At 37.5% G+C, this 19,914-nt stretch overlaps 1 protein-coding gene across 2 annotated transcripts in view; it reads left to right on the forward strand.

The window, feature by feature from the left end:
• Positions 1-19,914, forward strand: part of PARG (poly(ADP-ribose) glycohydrolase) — a 63,561-nt gene that overhangs the window by 37,468 nt on the left and 6,179 nt on the right. Inside the window, exons 11-17 of one of the 2 annotated variants that reach the window (XM_042817793.1) lie at positions 2,392-2,452; positions 2,875-2,950; positions 4,221-4,368; positions 9,781-9,859; positions 10,734-10,842; positions 14,275-14,380; positions 19,098-19,226. In XM_042817793.1, the coding sequence (XP_042673727.1) occupies positions 2,392-2,452; positions 2,875-2,950; positions 4,221-4,368; positions 9,781-9,859; positions 10,734-10,842; positions 14,275-14,380; positions 19,098-19,226 (708 nt within the window). The remainder of the gene's footprint in view (positions 1-2,391; positions 2,453-2,874; positions 2,951-4,220; positions 4,369-9,780; positions 9,860-10,733; positions 10,843-14,274; positions 14,381-19,097; positions 19,227-19,914) is intronic. The other variant, XM_042817794.1, reaches the window with a different exon arrangement.

Here is a 19,914-nt window from a genome sequence, read left to right on the forward strand (position 1 = left end):
AAAAATATTTTTTTTTTTTTTTTTTTTTTTTTTTTTTTTTTTTTTTATCCCATTAGATTTAGGAATGTCTATGCAGCATTATGGTGGAAGTATCTAACAAAATCCAGCATGCTGAATATGCTGATACTCTTTAGTGTCACTTGTCACGTGTAGATAACACATGCAATTCAGTTTTTTGTGTGAAGCTTATTCTTCATTGCTTTTTTTCTTTTTTCAGAGATGGGTGTGTTTGTGTAAAATATCCATATACATATATAGGTTCAGATTATATTTTCACCCCTCCTTATTTACATATATATGCTGTACATAAAGTGTGTGTGTTTCTATATGCATTATACAAATTTTCTGTTTGTATGTAAGAAACGAAAATGTGCATGTATTGACTTGATGCACCTTATCAGAGTGAGAATGTAGGAAGAACTTAATACGTGTGGTCATTAAAATCACCAGTTCCATACCATCCTTAAGGATTTTGGTACAGTCTTCATGTTTCCTGTAGTGTGCATGCTTGTTGCTTTGACTGCAGCATTTGTAATTCAAAGTGATTTTTCCTTACTTTTGTTGGCATTTCAGGTTTTTTGCTTCTGTTCTTCCAAAGCAAAGCTGCTGTAAAGTTTTCCCAGTTGAAAATAAATTAGATGATAGCAAGATATGAGATGTCTTCAGCTCCTTTAGAAATGAGTGTGGTATTTTCCCTAGCATGCCTAGTCAGATCTTCTGCTGTTACCATTGATTAGAGCATAAACCTAAGCTCCTAAAAAAAAAAAATACATTTATTTTTTGAGAACGTTGTAGCAGAGCTCATAAATTCCCTTTTTCAGGAGAAAGGGATTTGACTGCAGCTAGGTATATTACATCTGCAGCAATATCTTACTATAGTGTTATTTATAGGACGTTTTCTTTACATTGTTAACACCATATTCTCAGAAAAGTTTGTTCTTAAAAGGAAAAAAATCCACAATTTTAAGCTATTACACATTAAAAAAACTCTTTATTTCATATGTTCCATCAGTTTATTATTCAGTTTATCAGTTTATTATTTTGTTTCATCTCTAATTAAATGCAGCTACCTCCTGTTTTAGCAAGCAAACCTCAGCAGTCTCAATAGAAATAAATCTCTGGGGTAAAAAGTGAATTGTGATCTGTGTGCTCAGATGAGGAGAGCTGTAGTATGGGGGCTGGCCTGTAATACTTTAATAAAAAAAAATTTCAAATTTGTGCTGCTGTCCCTAGCTCTATTGGAAGCATGCTTAATGAAAACTACTTAATGTTAAAACATCTAACAGTCTAGTGAGATTTTTGCGTGCTCATTTCTTGAATTGAAAATTCGTATCATACTTCTAAAAGACCCCATTTATTGGGATTTTTTTACTTGGAAGACATTAATAAGATTGAAGTAACATAGCTCCATAAAAATTTCACAGTTCTTTTTTATTGTGAATGGTAACTGAATTCCTTGTAAAAGAGCACAGAGGAGGCCACGTAAGTGGAAGATTCTGTCTACAGGTGAATACCTAATTTATGAAAATGTTGCCACTGATACAAATTCCCTTGTAGAAAAGCATTCAATTTCTGAAATCCGTATCTTATTTTTTGAAGAGAAAGCAACTTTTTTTCCCTTCTGTGTCTCCTTAAACCTTACAATTTTAAAGAAAACATAGAGATATTTAACACATTTGAAAGACTTTGTGCTTTAGATGTGTTTCCATTGTTTTCTGCAAGCCAACCCAATAGACTCACTGTATCAAACAAATGAGACCAAACAAAGTTTTTCTTAGGATGACTCTAATAAGAGGCTGACGTTTTCTTTTTGTAGCACAACAGAAATTTTGAGTAAAGCAAGGAGAGATGATGATTGTGCATTCTGTCTGCAGTGAGAAATAGCTGTTCTTTTTTTTGTGAGTGCAGAAGTCTTTTGCATCTGAAGTAGGGTGAATTTCACTAGGATCCTGACAGTAATGGCTAGATTTGGAATCTGTCTTTATTTAGGTAGTAGTTTGGAAATATGAGCTGCTGCTTCGTCCACACATAGCTTGAATACTCTGTGTTGCCTTTTGGGGTTTAAAAACAGACACCTACAGAGGCTGACAATTTCTGCCATAAGTGACAGCACGCTTTACTTTCAGGTCTTTTTGGTAGCGTTTACAGTTCAAGTGATTTTCATTTAACGTGCAGCTTTTCCTTGAAAGCATACTCAAACTGCAAAGAAATGAGAGTGATTCTGGCCTTCATAGTGGTTTCAGTCTAAGCACAGGCTGCCAGGGGAAGATTCAAAGCTGCTTTTGAGCAAAGTTAATCTCTCCTGTTTCTGCCAGGAATTATGTTGCAATCAGTGCAGGGACAAAAGTTCTAGCAGTTAATATTTTTTCCTTGGGCTTGGTTTCCCTGTAGAACCTACTGGATTGGTGACGTTTACAAGGCAGTGTCTCCAAGAATTTCCAGACTGGGAAAGGTAACTCACATGCTGTTAAATGTGAAGATTAGCTTAAATTATCTATAACCTGAATCCCATCAATGTTGAATTGATTCAGACCTGCAAGTGATCACAGTAAACGTGTTTGTTTTAGTGAGATGTACGGAAGGAAGTGGATGAAAGCATACAAATAATTTGAACGTCGTGCATTTATCTGTGTGCCTGTGAAGCCAACAAGTCCTACATGAATTTTTAGAACAGTAACATCTTTTGATGCTTGAGAGTGTAAAAAGGGAATTTTTGGAAAGGCAAATAACATTTTACTTAATCCTTCAGATTTTTTAACCACGTTATGCTAAGGTGTGTAAGAAGGTAGATTTTGGATGAGTTTTGTCTTAATGTCTTTGTGCAGATTCTGTCATCATTTTTTTTTCTGTGCAATATTTTTTCCTCAATGAAAGATCTCAGAAAAAGCTGTCTAGATTGCATGTCACCTATGAGGGCACTATTGAAAGCAATGGACAAGGCATGCTACAGGTAAGTTTATATAACAGTAGATGTGGCTTTGTGTCATGCTTATGTCATTTTTGTGGTCTGCCAGCTTAAAGTTATATAAACTTGGTTTAAATGACAAGATGTTATGCATGTAAATGAAGCATCAAAATGAATTCCACAGGCAGTCTTAGTGCCATCAGTATTCCCTAGCTCATTGAGTTTTGTTACATGTACCTGTAGCTGACAGAAAATCACAAGTCCTGGACAGCTTCAGGTCCTTTGGTTCAAGCTAGAATCAAAGATTGACAAGATAAAAGTTTCAGGCTGTAATTTTTATGAGCTGCCAAGGGGTTTTATTTTGTTTTTGTTTTGCTTTTGAAATGATTGTTGTGCCCCAGATGGTGACCAGGTCAGTAGTTCAGGAGACTTCTTGCTGCTGCAGCACCACTGTTTCAGACTGGGAGACAGTCAGCTGAAATAGATTGGTAAGGAGGATGTCCTGTCCGTATTGATAGCAAGGAACATACTTCAGTTGTCAAATCAGCTTAAAGAAAGAAGTCTGTCTTCTGGCGTTCAATTACCGAATAAATAAATAAGTAAATAGAACATCTGTAGCCAGGAAAATGTGATGTAAGCTTATTTTAATTATAAATTTCTATGGGCGAGTAGTTTGCATAAATAGTAGTTGCTTTTTTTTTTTTTTTTTTTTTTTTTTTGAATAAAGCAATTGCTTTTTAAACTATTGTCTATATAAAAATGTAATATGAAAAATGATATTGCAGCCAAAATGAGAGTCCAGAATTTCACAGTTTCAGGCAGAAAGCTTAGCAGTCAAAATGATGTACCTTTTTCAAGTGCATTTTAAGGAGAATTTGTAAGAGCTTCTAAGTACAGAACAACTGATGTGGACCAGTACTGATCTAAAAGTGCTTTGTGTGGACAGCCAAGGCAGGAAGCTTCTTAAAGGACAACTTAATGATTCTTCAGTGTCCCTAAAATGCAAAAGGGATGTTGTGATCTGCTGTTCATTTTTGAAATATATGCCCTTTCAAAAAAATGAATTTGGAGCCTTTGAGATGCATAATGTTATTGTGCTGCATAATATCTCACTTGTTTCTTCTCACAAAGTAGGAAAGGGAAAAAATCAAGAAGGCCTGCTGCTAATCAGACTCTGTCCTGCTGCTTATTTTTAAGTGATAGCAGCAGATTTCAATAGAGCCGAAGCTTGTACGTGGTTTTATTTACCTTATTAAATGAAAGGAATTTACGCTGTTTGCTTGTCTCATAATGCTCCTGGATATATTCCTGTTAGGTTGACTTCGCAAACCGTTTTGTTGGTGGTGGTGTCACCGGGGCAGGATTGGTACAAGAAGAAATTCGGTTTTTAATCAACCCAGAGCTGATTGTATCAAGGCTCATCACTGAAGTATTGGATCACAACGAATGTCTTATCATCACAGGTTAGTCTTTAAAGTAAATGTTCTGGTTTTCTTTGTAGAAAACGTATTTCAGCTTGAAGTTTTGTATGTTTAAACTCTGCAGGAAAAGATAGTACTCATTTCTCGATGAGTTTTCTTGTTTGCCCCACCTCTTAAGACTGTGGGGCCACTGTTCCATTAGACATTTGGTGAAGGAAATGAAAACAAGTGATGGCAAGTAGACAAGTGTTACATAAAACTTTTTTTAACCTTGTGTAATAGGATGCTGAATCCTGAAATGCGTTTTTAGACCTAGCTAAAAAATGGTTTGGGGCAATAGAAGTCACAATTACCAGTTATTAGTGGGTAATATTTCTGTTGTGTCAAAGCAGGATGGATTTGTTCCTTATTGCAATTTGGAAAGTTTGTGCTGCCTTTTGGTCACCAAACAGGAGGAAGTGGAAGAGAAGAAAATCAGCATCCTTTAAAAAGGATAGAAAGTGAGGAAATGTCTCTTGAGGATGCTTATCTTTTAAGTTACAAACACACATTCATGGTACTTACGGCAAGTTGTGTTTGTCACTTACAATGTTAAAACTAACTGCATATGCAGTATATTGTTGAGAGGTTGAGTATGGAGATACCTCTGTCCAGTGCTTCACTGAAGAGATTTTTCCTTTGGTTTTAACATCTGTCTTAAAATTTGGAGAGATTTATTATTCCTTGGATCAAAATAGTGCCAAAATAGCTGATGCCTCTAGCAGAAATTGGAGAGGTCCAGGAAATGCTGCCTATGTCTTGGATCCACACATAGTGATGCACTTTCATCACTGGAGGAGGGGGGAAAAAAATTAAACTTTTTTTCTTTATAGCCATTTTTTATTGAGAGATCTTCTAGACAAATACAGTAGTAGATTAGGTATACTCTGTTTTTCAGCCTACAAAGCCTCCATGGTTTTCAGTCTTAACCTCTGTAATCTTTCTAAGAGTGTTTTGTTTGTTTTGTTTTTCCACTGTGCCTTAATCAGTGCCTTTTCTCTGACATCTTTATGGCAAACTTGATTTAGTGATTCACTGAAAAACAAAAATCAGAAAACTCGTGGCCAGCACTGATTGCTGTCGTGAATTTTGGATATGATGATATAACAAAATCAACGTATTGAAGTGCTGTCCTCTGGGCGAGGCTCTTCTGGGAAGGGTAAAAACAGTGCAGCTATCAGTATGTGTCATAATGGATTGGGAGAAACACTAAATGAATTTTTGAAAGAATTTCTTCCATTCCGTTGTGGGGGAAAAAAAAGCAACAGTGACTTGGTATCAGCAGACAACAATGGGGGTGTTCTTTGACTGCAGAGACATTCTCTTAGTTCTCCTAAGCCACTGCCCTTCATGGTGTTTGCATTTAGTGTATGTGATAATATTTTTCTTTAATGGAAATGGATCTTCTATCATCTTCCTGCATTTCTTCCATCTTAGTTCATAGCCAAGTCTCTACTGTGTGTCACAATCCTCCTGATGAATTATGATCTTTGTAATGCATCTTGTCTCAGTGGCTTAATGGGTATAACTCTGTAGCCTAAGTTTGCAGAAGAGTCTGAGAAATGGGAGAGAAATTAAATTCATTGTGATTGTGTGGTATCTGGTTAAGATCAATGCTGTAATGAATATGGAACTGGTCGTGCACAAAGTTCTTCTACACAGACTGAAATGTCAGCAGTGATGCCAAAGATTCTTACAAGTACATTTCTGATAGAGCTGTGAAAAAGTGTGGCTGTTTTTCATTCAGTTGTTCTGTTTTGTTTTCTTATTTTTATTTTCCTTTCAGTTGGCATATATCCAGACAGTGTTAAGTGTGGGTGAAGCTGTGTTCTGTGTTTGCTTTAAGTCTACAGATTGAACAATGGCCATTTTCAGAGACTTCTAAGCACATTATCCATGCAATAAACTAGATCAGGTAATTAGTTCAGCTGAAAATTTACTCATAGGAAAAAAATGTTTTTCAGCTTGATTAGCTGGCTGATCGTGCCACTGTCTGAAGAGCCAGATGACTAATGCTGGCACAGTATAAGGGCCAGAAGAACTGACTGAAAGAGCAGGATCTTCCCCTCACCTGGAGCAGTAAATAGACATTCATATCAGTGTCTACAAAATTGAACCCTTGCTTTTTACATGTACTCCTTTTTTTTTGCGTAGCTAAAGGTGCTGATACTTCAGTGCTCAGACAAAATACCTGAGGGACAGCGTGGCATTTTTTCCTCCTCCATCCTTGGGGGCTTTATAATACCACATAGATCATATGCAATGGAAAAGCAAAACCACGGGAGTCTGAGAAGGGTGGATTTCATGAACACGGTCCCATAAGCACACTGGCACTAGAGATGTCACTGTTCTCATACTGTGTCTGCAAGTTTCACTAAGAATGCGTTTTTTTAATTACACTTGCATATGCTTCCTTCTGAGATTGGGTAAGCTTCTGTTTATGTAGTAGCTTGCTTTTTGGCTTTTTTTTGGCTTTGAGGAAAGAGATTCATCAAACATTAGCACGTCCAATTTATCCTGTATTGCATCCAGTCTCCCTGCAGCAGCAGCTTTTATCCCAGTGGTTCACAGGCAAAAGTGCTGCTCATTGAATAACTGTTTTTATCTGGCATATTTCCAGTGCTTTGCTTATGAAGACCCACTGATTTTAATTAGCCTTAGGTTCCTGGGACATGAATTTAGTGTTTGTGTGATTTGAGTTTCTCTTTTATTGATTTTTCTATATATGCATTTAGTTGTTTGTTTGTTTCTCGATGCTTTTGTTATCATACGCTGCACTTTTATAAAAATTAATGAACGCAACGAACCTTTGAAAAAAGCAAGCTTCATCCTTTGAGTCATTTAATCTGTCCTTGTCAATATCTTCATCGTCCCATCTTTTCTTTCCATATGTTAGACCACAAATGCTTCCTTTTCCGAGTTGAAGCTGAAGGCTGCCGGAAAGGTCAAGCACTCCCCTTGTTTGTCTTTTCTTACTATTTGCTCAGACACTTTGCTCAAGCATATCAGTAAATCTCAATTTTGGCTAGGTCAGGAAAAGTCTTAACTGATGATAGACACAGCCTACAATTCAATTAGAAGGCTGATTTCTGAATATTTAAGCTGCCTATAATTGTGTGTAAGGAAGTGGATGAATAGATACAGGCATATTCTGCCATCACAATTATTTTGACTTCAGTTTTGCAACAGAAAGTGAATTTCTAGTGAGCAATCTCCTGCCATCCCAATCGCTTTGATTAGTGGCTTTTCAAAATAGCCTTGGGTGGAGTTTGTTCTTGGTGTGGTTAATCATCTATAAGATGTAAATAAATAATGAGTGGATAATAAGGCAGAGGAGTTCAAGAAGCACTGATAAATCTGTTACAATGGATTTGTGTAAATAGGGGAAATGTTTCAAAGTATAAGCAGCATTTTAAACATTTTGAACAGTTTGTGTTTCATATGCTTGAGCCTACAGGAAGCAAGCATTCAGATTCCCTTGGCAGGTGATGTTGAAAGTTGAATAGTCTTATGTTTCTGATATTTTCAAAGCTGTTGTTATATATATTTTTTCTGTTTAGAGATTGAAACCTTTGAGGTTAAATTCAAACATTTATCTTCTTAGAATATCACCAATCTATGCACTAGGCATCACTCTTGTCTGATTAATCATATTTTTTGTGCTGTCGGTTACTTTAAATGCCCACAGGTCTTTGTAAACCATTTTTCTGTTATATTTATAGGTGTAATTGCTGGCACAGTTTGTGATTAAGGCATTGCTTTGGAGTCATCTTTTTCTTATGCTATTGGTGACTTGTGCCCAAACTGTGCCCATATGAGATGGAATTTTCCAAATGAGGTATTCTCATCAATCTATTAGAAATTCATCTCAAAATTGTTCAGAGGTTGCAAGCCCTGCATAGGAAAACCTGATTTTGCTATGGCATTACTTCAGAGTTTTCCTGTGCATTTTTCCATCCCCAGGATTTAGAAGCAAGGACCTGAAGTTTGGTTAGACAGGATGAAAGCTGGCTTTTTAACAGAGGGCAAGAGTCAAGACACTTCTAGAATGCTCTCCTTGGTCTCAGTAAAAGCTGGAAAGGTATTTTGCATAATAGAGCAGAAATAGCTAAAATTGCTAGGTCTTAACAAGCTACTTTCTTACAGCCTTTGATGCTTGTCAAGATAACCTGCTGGGCTTTTTGGCAGAGCAGTTTGGTGTGTACTAGATGTAGTTTTGTAGGTTCCTAGGCTTTTACAGAATTATCCTCTTTGGTACTGATCACCACAGCTGGGCTCAGTGGCCTTCCAGTACTTTCAGTGCTGCGAATTGCAGTAATATCTGAGAATTTGTGTCAGGAACTGCAGAGCAGGATTCGTGCTGAGCAAAAGCAAAACAAAGTAACAGGAGGAAAAGAGATGTTATTGGGCAGCGATCCTTGGAAGCTTAGCAGTCTTACCAAGAATCACCAAGGTTGGAAAAGACCTCTAAGATCATTCAGTTCAACCATCCACCTATCACCAGTATTTCCCACTAAGCCATACCCCTCAGTACAACATGTTAAATGTTCCTTGAACACAATATCCCTATGTAGGATCATTCTCAAGCTTGATGGGCAGCAGTCAGAGTAAGACTGATGCACTGGAAATGTGCTTTGTTCTTACCATGGAGCTTCTCTGTGGGTTTACAGATTTTAATTTTACGTTAGAGAAATGAAGTCATTTTGTGGAAACATACAGCTTGCTACAGATGCTTTTAAATCTGTACATTTTTCCTCTCCTGTTTCCTAAGCTGTCAGCCCAGCTTTTTGCTACTTTGTGATGAGGTAGCATTGCCATGTTTTAGTAGTGCAGTGACTGTTTTATCATCATGTTTACAGGCAGTAGCAGTTCTCCATCCTCATTTATCAGAGGGGGAACACTCTCCTTGGTCTGTCTTCTCCTGCCTGTGTACCTTTAGAACCCCTTCTTGTTATTTTTCACGTCTCTTGCCAAGTTCAGCTCTATCTGCGCCTTGACTTTCCTGATCTTAGCCCTCCACATGTGGACGATGTCCCTATGTTGTTCCCAGGCTACACAACCCTGCTTCCACTTCCTGTACATCTGTTCCATCTTTTCCCTCAGTTTAAACTGCAGTTACTTAATCTGGCAGTGGCAAGTCGAAAAGTGTCTCATGGTTGTATGTGCACTGGATGGCATACCTAGGAGATCTGTGTATGTAACATTTGCCACAGAACATCACATTGCATCAAAAAAAGCTCTTACTGGTTTCAAGATGATCTTGTACTGTTACGTGTAGATATGAACCTCTAGCTTCAACCGGTGCTTTGGAGAGCTGTGTATCCATTCAGAGAAGCATTGATTCCTATGAAAGATTTTACAAGAGAAAAATATTTATGTATTCTTATGTAATATGGGAAATCATTTGTCTTTCAGGTACTGAGCAGTACAGTGAGTATACAGGTTATGCAGAAACTTACCGGTGGGCAAGAAGCCATGAAGATAAGACCCCAAGGTGAAGTTCCACATAAGTATTTCAAGTGAAGGAATAAACAAATGTCTTAAAGATTTGATGCTTTGTGTACTTGGCTTACTATAGAATTTTATAGCTTGATCCTACTTTCTTCAGAAGAGCCAACAAGCTAAGAAAGTTATCTCCTGATGCTCATGATGATACCTGCCAACGTGTCAATTCTTAGATCAAAAGGTTTTAATTATCTGTATCGAATCCAGAGTTTTCTGAAGATAACTGAACTATGCATTATAAGAACTATATACTTCCCAGGAATTTTGACAGTGATACCATGTGTTGCAGGTGGTATTAGTGTGTCAAAATAAGATTTAATATCATGAATCTGAGAAGAAGTCTCTAAGCACTTACATTTATTTCCCCAGCAGTGCTTATGCAGTGAGTACGCACAATAATCCATCTTGTATTGGATGTGGCTTTGCACAACCTGATGTAGTGGGGGGTGTCCCTGCCCAGGACTGAGGCAGGAGAAGTTGGAATTAGATGATATTTAAAGGTTCCTTCCAACCCAAACAATTTGGTGATTCTGTAAATTCTGGAGGAAGATAAAGAGCCAGAGTGCTTTTTTGACCTTGCAGTGTTCCTCTGCACTGGATAAACAGTGCCATTTAATGAGATGTGTTTCACATTTCTACTTTCTCGTTCAGAGTCTAGGCCGGAGGATTTATGGATTTATAAGGGAATCTTCTCTCTTTTCTGATGCTTTTGTCAGCACTCCGTTGTTGTTACAAGCTCACCTTTCTAGTGTCTTCTAATGGAAAAGCTCTGCAGGGAACTGCTCATCTCAGATCGTGATTATATGGCCAGTATTTAAGAACTAATTTTACTGTCACATCTTGTCTTCTCACTCCAAATTTAGGGATGAGTGGCAGCGGCGCTACACTGAAATTGTGGCCATAGATGCGTTTCACTTCAGACGTTTCCTTGATCAGTTTGGTCCGGAGAAAATCAGAAGAGAGCTCAACAAGGCAAGTCAGTCACTTTTTAAAGCAGCCTGCAGCCTAAGGCTGTTTCATTAATGCTTGCAGTACCTTTTAAAATATTTTTGTATTTGTGTGTGCCTTCAGTTAAGAAAACCGTTCATCTTCATCTAACAGTGTACTTCGTTGAAGTAGAAGCTTGTCAAACAGAGTGGTTTATCCTTTGATACATAGTTCAAATGGGCAGTTTACTCAATCTTCAAAAATATAAATGAAGTTTGGGTACCCGTTTTGCTGACTCTTCTCTATCCTACTTCTAAATGATGTTTTTATGTTCTCTCCCCATGATTGGCTCTGCTGAATCCCATTCAGCCTTTCATTCAAGTGGAGTAGGAGGTACCTCGTGTATTAACACAGTGACAGTTCATAAATATGGTACCACTTGCTTTTCTCCTATCTTCTGGATAAACTTTTGAAATATTTACATATTTATCTTTTCATATATCGATGTAACCTTGAGCTGAGATCTGACTGTCCATAAATTTCCTGTCTATTCACACAGTGTCTGTAAGGGCTGTTGCAACTGAATGGGTATAGACATACCAAACAGCTTGTAGTGATAGGAACATGTAGAAGATTGATAAATCAGGCTGGTTCCAGTCCTTTAAACAAAGCTCTTAGACTGACATCCAGAAACAGCACATTTCCTACTGATAGTTCTTGTACATTATCTATGATTACTGTATATTTAAAGCGGTCAGTCCTTAACTTTATCCTCCATTAGCTGTGTGTGTACAAAACTGTATAGTTAGTTCCAATAGCTTTTGATCTTGGTGGTTCTAGTTGTCAAGATTGCCAAGCTCATGAAATCTTTGACGAGGGAAGCTGGAACTGCAATGAGCATCTTTTCTCTCCACTCTTCTCCCTGATTTGGGATATTGTTATATCTGAGTTTCTAGGTTGTTCCTAGCTGTTGGTCTCTGCTCTGGACTGTCTGTGGGGCTTTTGTTTGTTCAGCTGATTGCTTTTTTGCTGCTTCTCTTGAAAATAAAGCAGTGCTTTCCCATCTTTGGAGGTGATGCTTCTGCATTGATGGATTATTGCCATCAGTGAACTGTTTGTGAATCTGGGGCACCAGCTTCCAGCCTGCACTGATGTTTTCAAAGTCTTTGCTTGTATCCCATTCTTATATATTTTTATCCCATTCTATGTATTTTGTCATAACTAGAGATACTTGGTATCAATCTCCAGTTCAAACAGCAAATTCTCATAGTGTAAGTTGATAAGATTAATGGTCCACATTGAAGGCCTCAGGCATTAGCATAAGACAGACAGAGAGAGGTCTGTGGCCTGTTATAGCAATGCAGCACTCTTTTCACTGTGCAGTTGAATACAAAAATGTTTATGCACTTACATTATTTAGCATACTTACATTTAGGTTAAAAAGACAGGATAGTAGCATGCTTATATGATAACAGATGCAGCAGGCCTCTGCTTTAGCTAGGGGTTTAGGTGTAAGATCATGCTACAACTATTAGGAGGTCCCCTGCTTTCTGTAGTGCAGGAGACCATGAAATTCTATATGCATTTAAAATAAATTCAGATGTAGGGCAGTGTTTTCCTAACTCTCAGCTAGAAAAGGAAAAGGAGTGTACCTTATTCTTATCAGTTTATTTTTCCTCCCAGAAATGATATGCAGTCCTGAAGGACTAATTTTAGTTTAGTCTTAAAACTTCGGCTTCGTGATTGAAGTAACATTCATCAGCTTGTTGCTTTTTGGTTGGAAATGAAATTAGCCCTGAAAGAGACAGTAAATAAATTTTGGAAACCATATCTTGGTACAAAATGCAAATGATTTACGCTAGTGAATTTATGATCTGCCTACCATTTTCAGAGTTATTGATTGGATTTGGATTTTTAACATAAATTACAGTAGGTCCGTGAGGCTTTGATATACTGTGTCAGTCTGACTGGTGGTGTTTGAAGACTGGGAGTATTTAAAGTAAATTTGAACTGTGAGTAAATGAAGTTCTTATAGTAGTAACGAGAACTAAGTTTTTAAGTGACTGATGTTTTTACAAATCAAATGTGTTCACTGTATTCAGTACGTTTGGTTCTTCCAGTTTGTTCTAAAATTAATGTTAACCTTACAACTTTTCATGAGTGGGGGAAAAAAAAAGGTGGTAGAATAGGCTGCAGTCTACTTTTTTTTCTTTAAATAAATTAGGACAAGGTAAGTATATGCACGCAAGCTGTTAAATATGGATTTATTAGTAGGCATTGCTCAGCCTCTGTTTGTTTCCAGAGGCTCTTTTGCCCATCTGTTATTTTGGACCATTAAGAAATGATTGAAACAACTTGAAGCGAGTGATTCTTCTTACAACTTGCCTTTTCTTAGAAGCCTATGTGATTTCTCTAACATCTACTTGTTTTAAAGAACCAGATGTTCTCTCTGGTTCCATGAAAGGTGTCTGAGGCCGACATTTGTTTCTGGTTTAACTGAATGCAAGATTAATATTGTCTGAATTTGGGTAGTCAGAATAAAGGAGAAAAAATTCTACCTCATTTCAACATTAAGATTTGCAGATACTTTTGTAGGAGATGTCATAGCTCTATCTTTGCTTGTCCCTTCAGATTATTGCCTCACGAAGTCTGTCTGCAGAATCACAGAATGGCCAGGGTTGGAAGGGACCTCAAGGATCACGAATCTCCAATCCCCTGCCACAGGCAGGGCCACCAACCTCCCCATTTAATACCAGACCAGGCTGCCCAGGGCCCCATCCAACCTGGCCTTGAACACCTCCAGGGATGGACGGGGCATCCACAGCCTCTCTGGGCAGCTGTTCCAGCACCTCACCACTCTCTGTCTAAAGAACTTCCCCCTGACATCCGAACTAAGTGTCCCTCTCAGTAATTTTTCCAGTTGGAAGTTCCACTTTCCAAATGCTGAAGAACAACTGATGTACAGTTGGGCTTGCAGTCATAAATGTCGTGGAGCCAGTTTTGATAACCATTGACTAGTAATAATAGTGGTAAAGGTGACAGGTTCACGCTTACCAAGAAATGCATCCCAAAAATTTACAGTGTGTGGAGCAGTGCAGAACTGACATGTCTCTTAGGTGTACCAAAAAGATGTGACAAAACCTACTGTTTAAAGTTATGTTCCCTGCTCCAGCTGTTCTGTTAACTTACTATAGTTTTCAAATCCATGGAAATCTGCACCTGCATTTAATTTTTAACTTGGATCCGAACAAGGCAAAATTATTCTTGCCTTAAAAGAATGCCTAAGTAAAGAATTTATTATTTAATTGCTACTGTAGTTTACTTTCAACTTAAAGGAAGATTAATGATATATTGAGCTTATTTGATTTTTTTTTTCTTATTGCTGGAAGATGGTACTGATTGTTATCATTCAGTTGTTTGAAAATAATGCACCAATGTGCCTGTCAGCTTCATCTTCTGACTCTTGTCTGCCTGCAGGCCTACTGTGGTTTCTCTAGACCCAATGTTCCACCACAAAATCTCTCTGCAATAGCCACAGGAAACTGGGGATGTGGTGCCTTTGGAGGGGATTCCAGATTAAAAGGTAAATTATAGCAAGACGTTCAGATTCAAATGAACTTAGATTTTGATTTTTGATCTTATTCTTTTTTGGGGCTAAGTACATTTTTTGGTTTTGTTCAGTGTGAATAAATTGTAGCCAAGAATTCAAACAGTAGTTAAACTGTCTATAGACCTGGTTCATTAACTTTGATCTTTGGACATGACTGTTGTGACCTTAAATACTAAAAATGCATGCTGTTTTTCTATGCTGTTTCCAGTTTAAGATTTGAAATAGCCATGATTGTTTCTGAAATGCCAGGTTTAGTGCTTATGCAGCACTGAAAACTTCAAAACCACAGATACTGAATATTAGTTCACTCTCATTTTAACTCTCAGTTATGTACCTCAGTTAATCTTCCTGAACCGGTCTTTACAGCCTATGCCTAAAAATTAATATCTCTGCAAAGCTGTTCAAAGTACTTGCTTGTTTGGAAGGTCTCAGAAACTTGCTGGCAATGTTTTATGTCTTGCTCTGTGATAGACTGCAGTATGCCAGAGAGGCTGTGAGTCACTAAGGCATGCTTCTTTCTTTCCTGTCTCATTTGCTATCTCTCACTTTCTCATGTTCTTTTATTCTTAATTGGAGTGTATCTAGTGCAGCAGATACCACGTGCCTACTATGTTCATGTAAGACTTTTCCCATCAAGTTAAGAAATGGCAGATCCTGATGTTTAAATTGATTTATGGAACTTATACTGAAAGTTAACATTTTGGTTATTTTCAAACTCGTGGGAAGTATTCAAAATTTGTTTTTCTGAACAACTTTGGGGAGGGGTACATTATCAGACAAACAATCACTAGGCTACCAACTTCCATGAGTTTTCTATCCAGCTGTGGTTTGTTCACTGAGAATCTATTTTTCTGTCAGTACTCATTGCCTTGCTGACAGCTGATTTTGATTTCTTTTAGGTAAAATGGGTTGTCGTGTTCAGAACATGAGTACCACATGTAGGATCTGATCATATTTGATTATGATTCATGCTGGGAGGGTTTAATACTTGTTCTGATTTGCATTATCTCTTTTTTTTTATGAGTTTCCAATTAAAAAAAAAAAACACAAACCATACTGTTCATCTGATCCAAGTTGTTACTCGTTCAGTGCTAGATGTAACTTTTAGAATAGAGTTTGCTCACTGGAGGGCTTGATACTGGAGCCTTCGTTGCCTATCAGTCAGAGCTCAAAAGCGAGATAAGCTGACAAAGACCAGGAGAGCTGAGTCCGTTTGGGGAGGAAACCCTAAGAAAAGATGTTTTAGCTGACAAAGAAATGAGCCATGAGTTGCTGAGTCTATAAATCTACTGTGAACTTTCAGTTAAGTTAAAATTAAACTAAAGGCTTAAAACATGAAGTTTTTCTCTGTTTTTTGGGTCAACCTTGTTTTCCCTCTTCTCCCCAACACGTGCCAGAATTAACAATTAGCAGCCAGTGCTAGTGTTACAAAAATGCTCATTTCAAGTTATGATTGTACTCTCAGGTCATCTCCTGTTCTTTTGCCAGGCCTTAAAAAAGAGCACCTCACTTCAATCATATTCTTCTTGGAAAGCAAGCTTGATTTCTTAGTTGACTCTGCAAAATCAATACTTAATAAAGTGAATTAATTGATAGCAATGTGCTATTGGGCATGGAGCTAGTCTTTAATTGGTGGCATTTTTCTTCAAGCCAATTCTAACTGGAAATAAGATGACAGTTCTTTTTTTGGTAAATTGTGAGCTACAAAAAGGGTACAGTAATTTGGCTTGTGTGTTTTGTCAGACTATGTTTGTACTTGGTGTATGATAACCAAATGAACTCTTGTTTATTTCAGATGCTTCTCATGCAATCCTAACTACTAAAGCTGTTTCTCCATTTCTAAAATGCTGTATGGGATTATTTTGAAGTGCAAATTCTTTCTGTGGTTTCACTTCACTGTGACCAAATCTGTTACACTTGATAGGGATTCATAATTTCCTCATTTTGGAATATGTTTTCAAACTCTGAGATTATCAGTATCACAATTTATTGAGCCCAAAGTAACAGTATTGATCACACAGGCTTGGCAGTGTATTGAAAATGACAATTTCCGTAGATTGTAATGTGTTTTGTGTGTAACATTCTTATGTTTGAAAGGATGATGGTGTTCATCTATTGTCTGGATCTCTAACAGAGACATCAGAACAACCAAGTAGTTTGATGTAATCAGATATAATTAAGTAAGTTCCATTATGCAGTATCAGATGGGTTTTTTTGATCATCTGATAAGCATAGTTATAATCAAGGTCACAGATGATGAGAAAGAAGCCTTCATGGGGAAGGAAAAAAGTATCCAGCTTTATGAACCAAGAACCCAATAAATAAATGAGACATATTTCAGCTTAGTTGGGAATATTTCCTTACTGTGGAACAAAGGACTTGAAATGCTGATGAAATATGTTTATCTGATTGGGAGAATTTGGAAGATCTTGTCTTGTTTCTGAAGCCAGAGGATGATTTAAGAATTTACAACTACAGGGTTCTGTGCAACTGTCTGAAAGGCTTTTTTCAAGTGTTTTATTACTGAAAATGCGAAATACATTTTCTGTATTGAGGCATCTCATAAATACCTAAATTTAAATTGTAACAAATATGAATAAGTACTCTTTTTGTGACTTGGTGTTATGTATCTGAAAAAATAAGGTTTAAGAGGAAGAGGCCATTGAAAGATTTGTTTTATGCTGAAGTCTTGGGCTCAGTGTGGCAGAAAAAAAGTATTCCTTCAGGTGCAGTTCCTGAAGAGTTAAATGAAATTTTGGGTGCTGTTTTGTAAAGCCAGGAGTTGGACTCGACAATCCCTTCCAACTTGGGATATGATTCTATGAGATCAGATCTGCCTGGGGCACAGGGAACAAGAGAGCCCCAGGGTCTATTGCTGGTGGTCTTTTCTGTATCTTGTTTCTGTGTGGATGTTTCAAATGGGTGCTGTATTGTATTAATACTCAAAGACTGACTTTTACAGAAATTTTGACTCTCATTTCATGAGATTTATAGGGAGTCAAAATAAATAGTGGAGTACTTGTAATATTTCTTGTGTGAAGCGAAACTGCATTGTTTGTTTGGAATTAATATGAAGATTCATTAGATTCTGTTCCCCTGTGCAAGCTACTTAATTAGGCCCTTTAAAAGCTGAACTACTGAAGCTTTACCAAATCTACAGCTGGTTCAGTAGTTTAATTAAATATCATTCCCAGATTGAGATTAATTTCACATGTGCTTCATGTAATTTATAATTTTAGCTATGGGTCTACGAGGCTTTTGATTAAAGAATGCAATATTTTAAGTCTCGTTTCATAGCTGAGCTATGACAAGCTTTCAATTTAGCTTCTATTGCAGGTGGTAATGCACTACATATGCTGTTTTATTTAGAATAAAATCTTTCTTTTTCTACCCAGTAACTAATTGTGATTGATACAGTCATTATGAGGATGAACACTGAATCTGTACCCATAGGTTCTGAAACAAGTAGCAGAAATAGTTTATGGCAGTTTGTTATTTGGACTGATGTAACATAACTTTAAAGGAATGTGTCATTGATGATACGTGCCTGTGACAGTCCAACCTCACAGTATTGCTTGGGGAAAAAGCTGTGCTATTTAATAGTTGGGTGCTGCCTCAAAGGGTCTGGTTTTTTCTTCTCCCCTTCCCAGGTGCTCTTCCTTGCATCAGTTCTGGTTCTCAGTAAACCCATCACTCAGCCAACTCAACTGCTTGTCTTGCAGAGAACAGTTAGCTTTTACTCTCTTGTCAGAGGACTTTTCTGCCAGGTTGGTGAATGGAGTTGGCTCAGGGGAGATGCTAATGAGTACCTGAGAGCAGCAACAAACAGTGAGAAGGGACCAGAGCCACTCTCTCCAACTGCAGCAGATCATTATCTTGGCTCAGCTAGATTATTGGCCAGTACCCCAGATAATTTTCTAGTGTAAATCTTCAACAGTCTGTTTCCAAAGTAAGGATTGTTCTTGTTCATTTTCCCTATAGCAAAGCCAGCCTACTTCATAGCCTTAGCATTTGCCGGAATGTGAGGTGCAGCTTGGTTCAGGGAATTTGACACAAAGCTGGAAATAAAACACAGTCGCATTGCTGACATCATGACCTTCCTTTTTAGAAGTCACAACAAGACACGATATTTCATGCTGTGCACTTTGATTGTGGGCAAAATAGACACCTTAAATTGTATGGTAGAATCATAGATCTCCAGTTGGGAGATTAAAAAAAACCATATTGGTCAGCTCCTGCTTTGTATAGCTTATGTAATGAAAAGATTAGCCATGTTCCTTCAGAAGGAAAGAGGAGAAAGTCAGTTCTATTCTAACCTCATCTAAATTGCTTAAACCCAGGATTATAACAGGATGGTCTGCTTTTTTTATGTTGTTGGATGTGTTTATTGGTTAACTAATGGCTGTAAGCAGCTCAGGGCTGGGGAGAACAGACTTAAATTTATATATTTTTTGTTTTGTTTTGTTTTAAGGGTATTGTTTATCTGGAAAATTATGCCTAGTGGCTCCATCAGAATACTTCAATACTTAGCTTTGCTTTAAACGTAGAAGTAATTTTCTATCTATCGTTTGCATTGCTTTGCAGTGTTCACTTGAACATGAGTGGTATAATTATTTGCTGTAAAATTTATGCTGTGTTTCGTCTTGCATTCAAGCATGTATTATTATTATTTTTTCCCCTCTTCTTTCAGCCTTAATACAGATATTGGCAGCTGCTGAGTCTGGACGTGATATTGTTTATTTTACCTTTGGAGATGTGGAGCTGATGCGAGATATTTACAGTATGCATACTTTTCTCTGTGAGAAGAATCAAACTGTTGGTGAGCGTAAACCTTTTCGTACGTGCAGACTACTGTATAACTGGAAGTAATCCAGTAAGAATTATTGTCATCAAGTCCTGAGCCCAAGCAAATGGTCTTGGTTTACTGGCACCTGTTTTCAGGGGAGCTCTTCTGATACAGGGTTAACTCAGCAATGTTCATCTGACCTCTAGGATCCTAGAATAGCTTATTTAGGAGTTCTTCTCAGAGTTTGGAAAATATTGATGTTGTAGATGTAAGACTTGCAAAAGTTTTTTAGTACAGCTTTAAAGGCTTAAAAAAAAAAATCTGCTCATATATTCTTGGTATAGATTTAAATTATAGTGCTTTTGGCTTGATTTTTGTAAGAAAAAATAGTAGTCAGACCTGTTATCCAGCTGCAATGAAATGAAAGCAGTGTACCCACTGCCCCCACTGTAATTTTAAAGAGTCTTTACTTTCTGGGACAAAAGTAGGAAGCTTGTTAACTGGCAACTACGTTTGTGAGTGGTACATATGGGAATTAATGTTCAGATAGCTGAGCAGAAAGAGGAGGGAGTCTGCCTGTGTTATGAAGAAACTTGGAACCAGTAGGGTGTCCCTTGTGCAGTTGTCTACTTCCTCTTTCACTGCTCATCTAGAGATATCACTTGGCACTGTTTCAGGCATTTCTAGTCTTCAGTTGCAGCTATATGTTGTTCATAGCATG

This window comes from Centrocercus urophasianus, unplaced genomic scaffold (assembly GCF_019232065.1).
Source record: "Centrocercus urophasianus isolate 14NV4802_14NV808 unplaced genomic scaffold, USGS_Curo_1.0 seq_17, whole genome shotgun sequence".
In the NCBI taxonomy this organism is placed as follows: domain Eukaryota; kingdom Metazoa; phylum Chordata; class Aves; order Galliformes; family Phasianidae; genus Centrocercus; species Centrocercus urophasianus.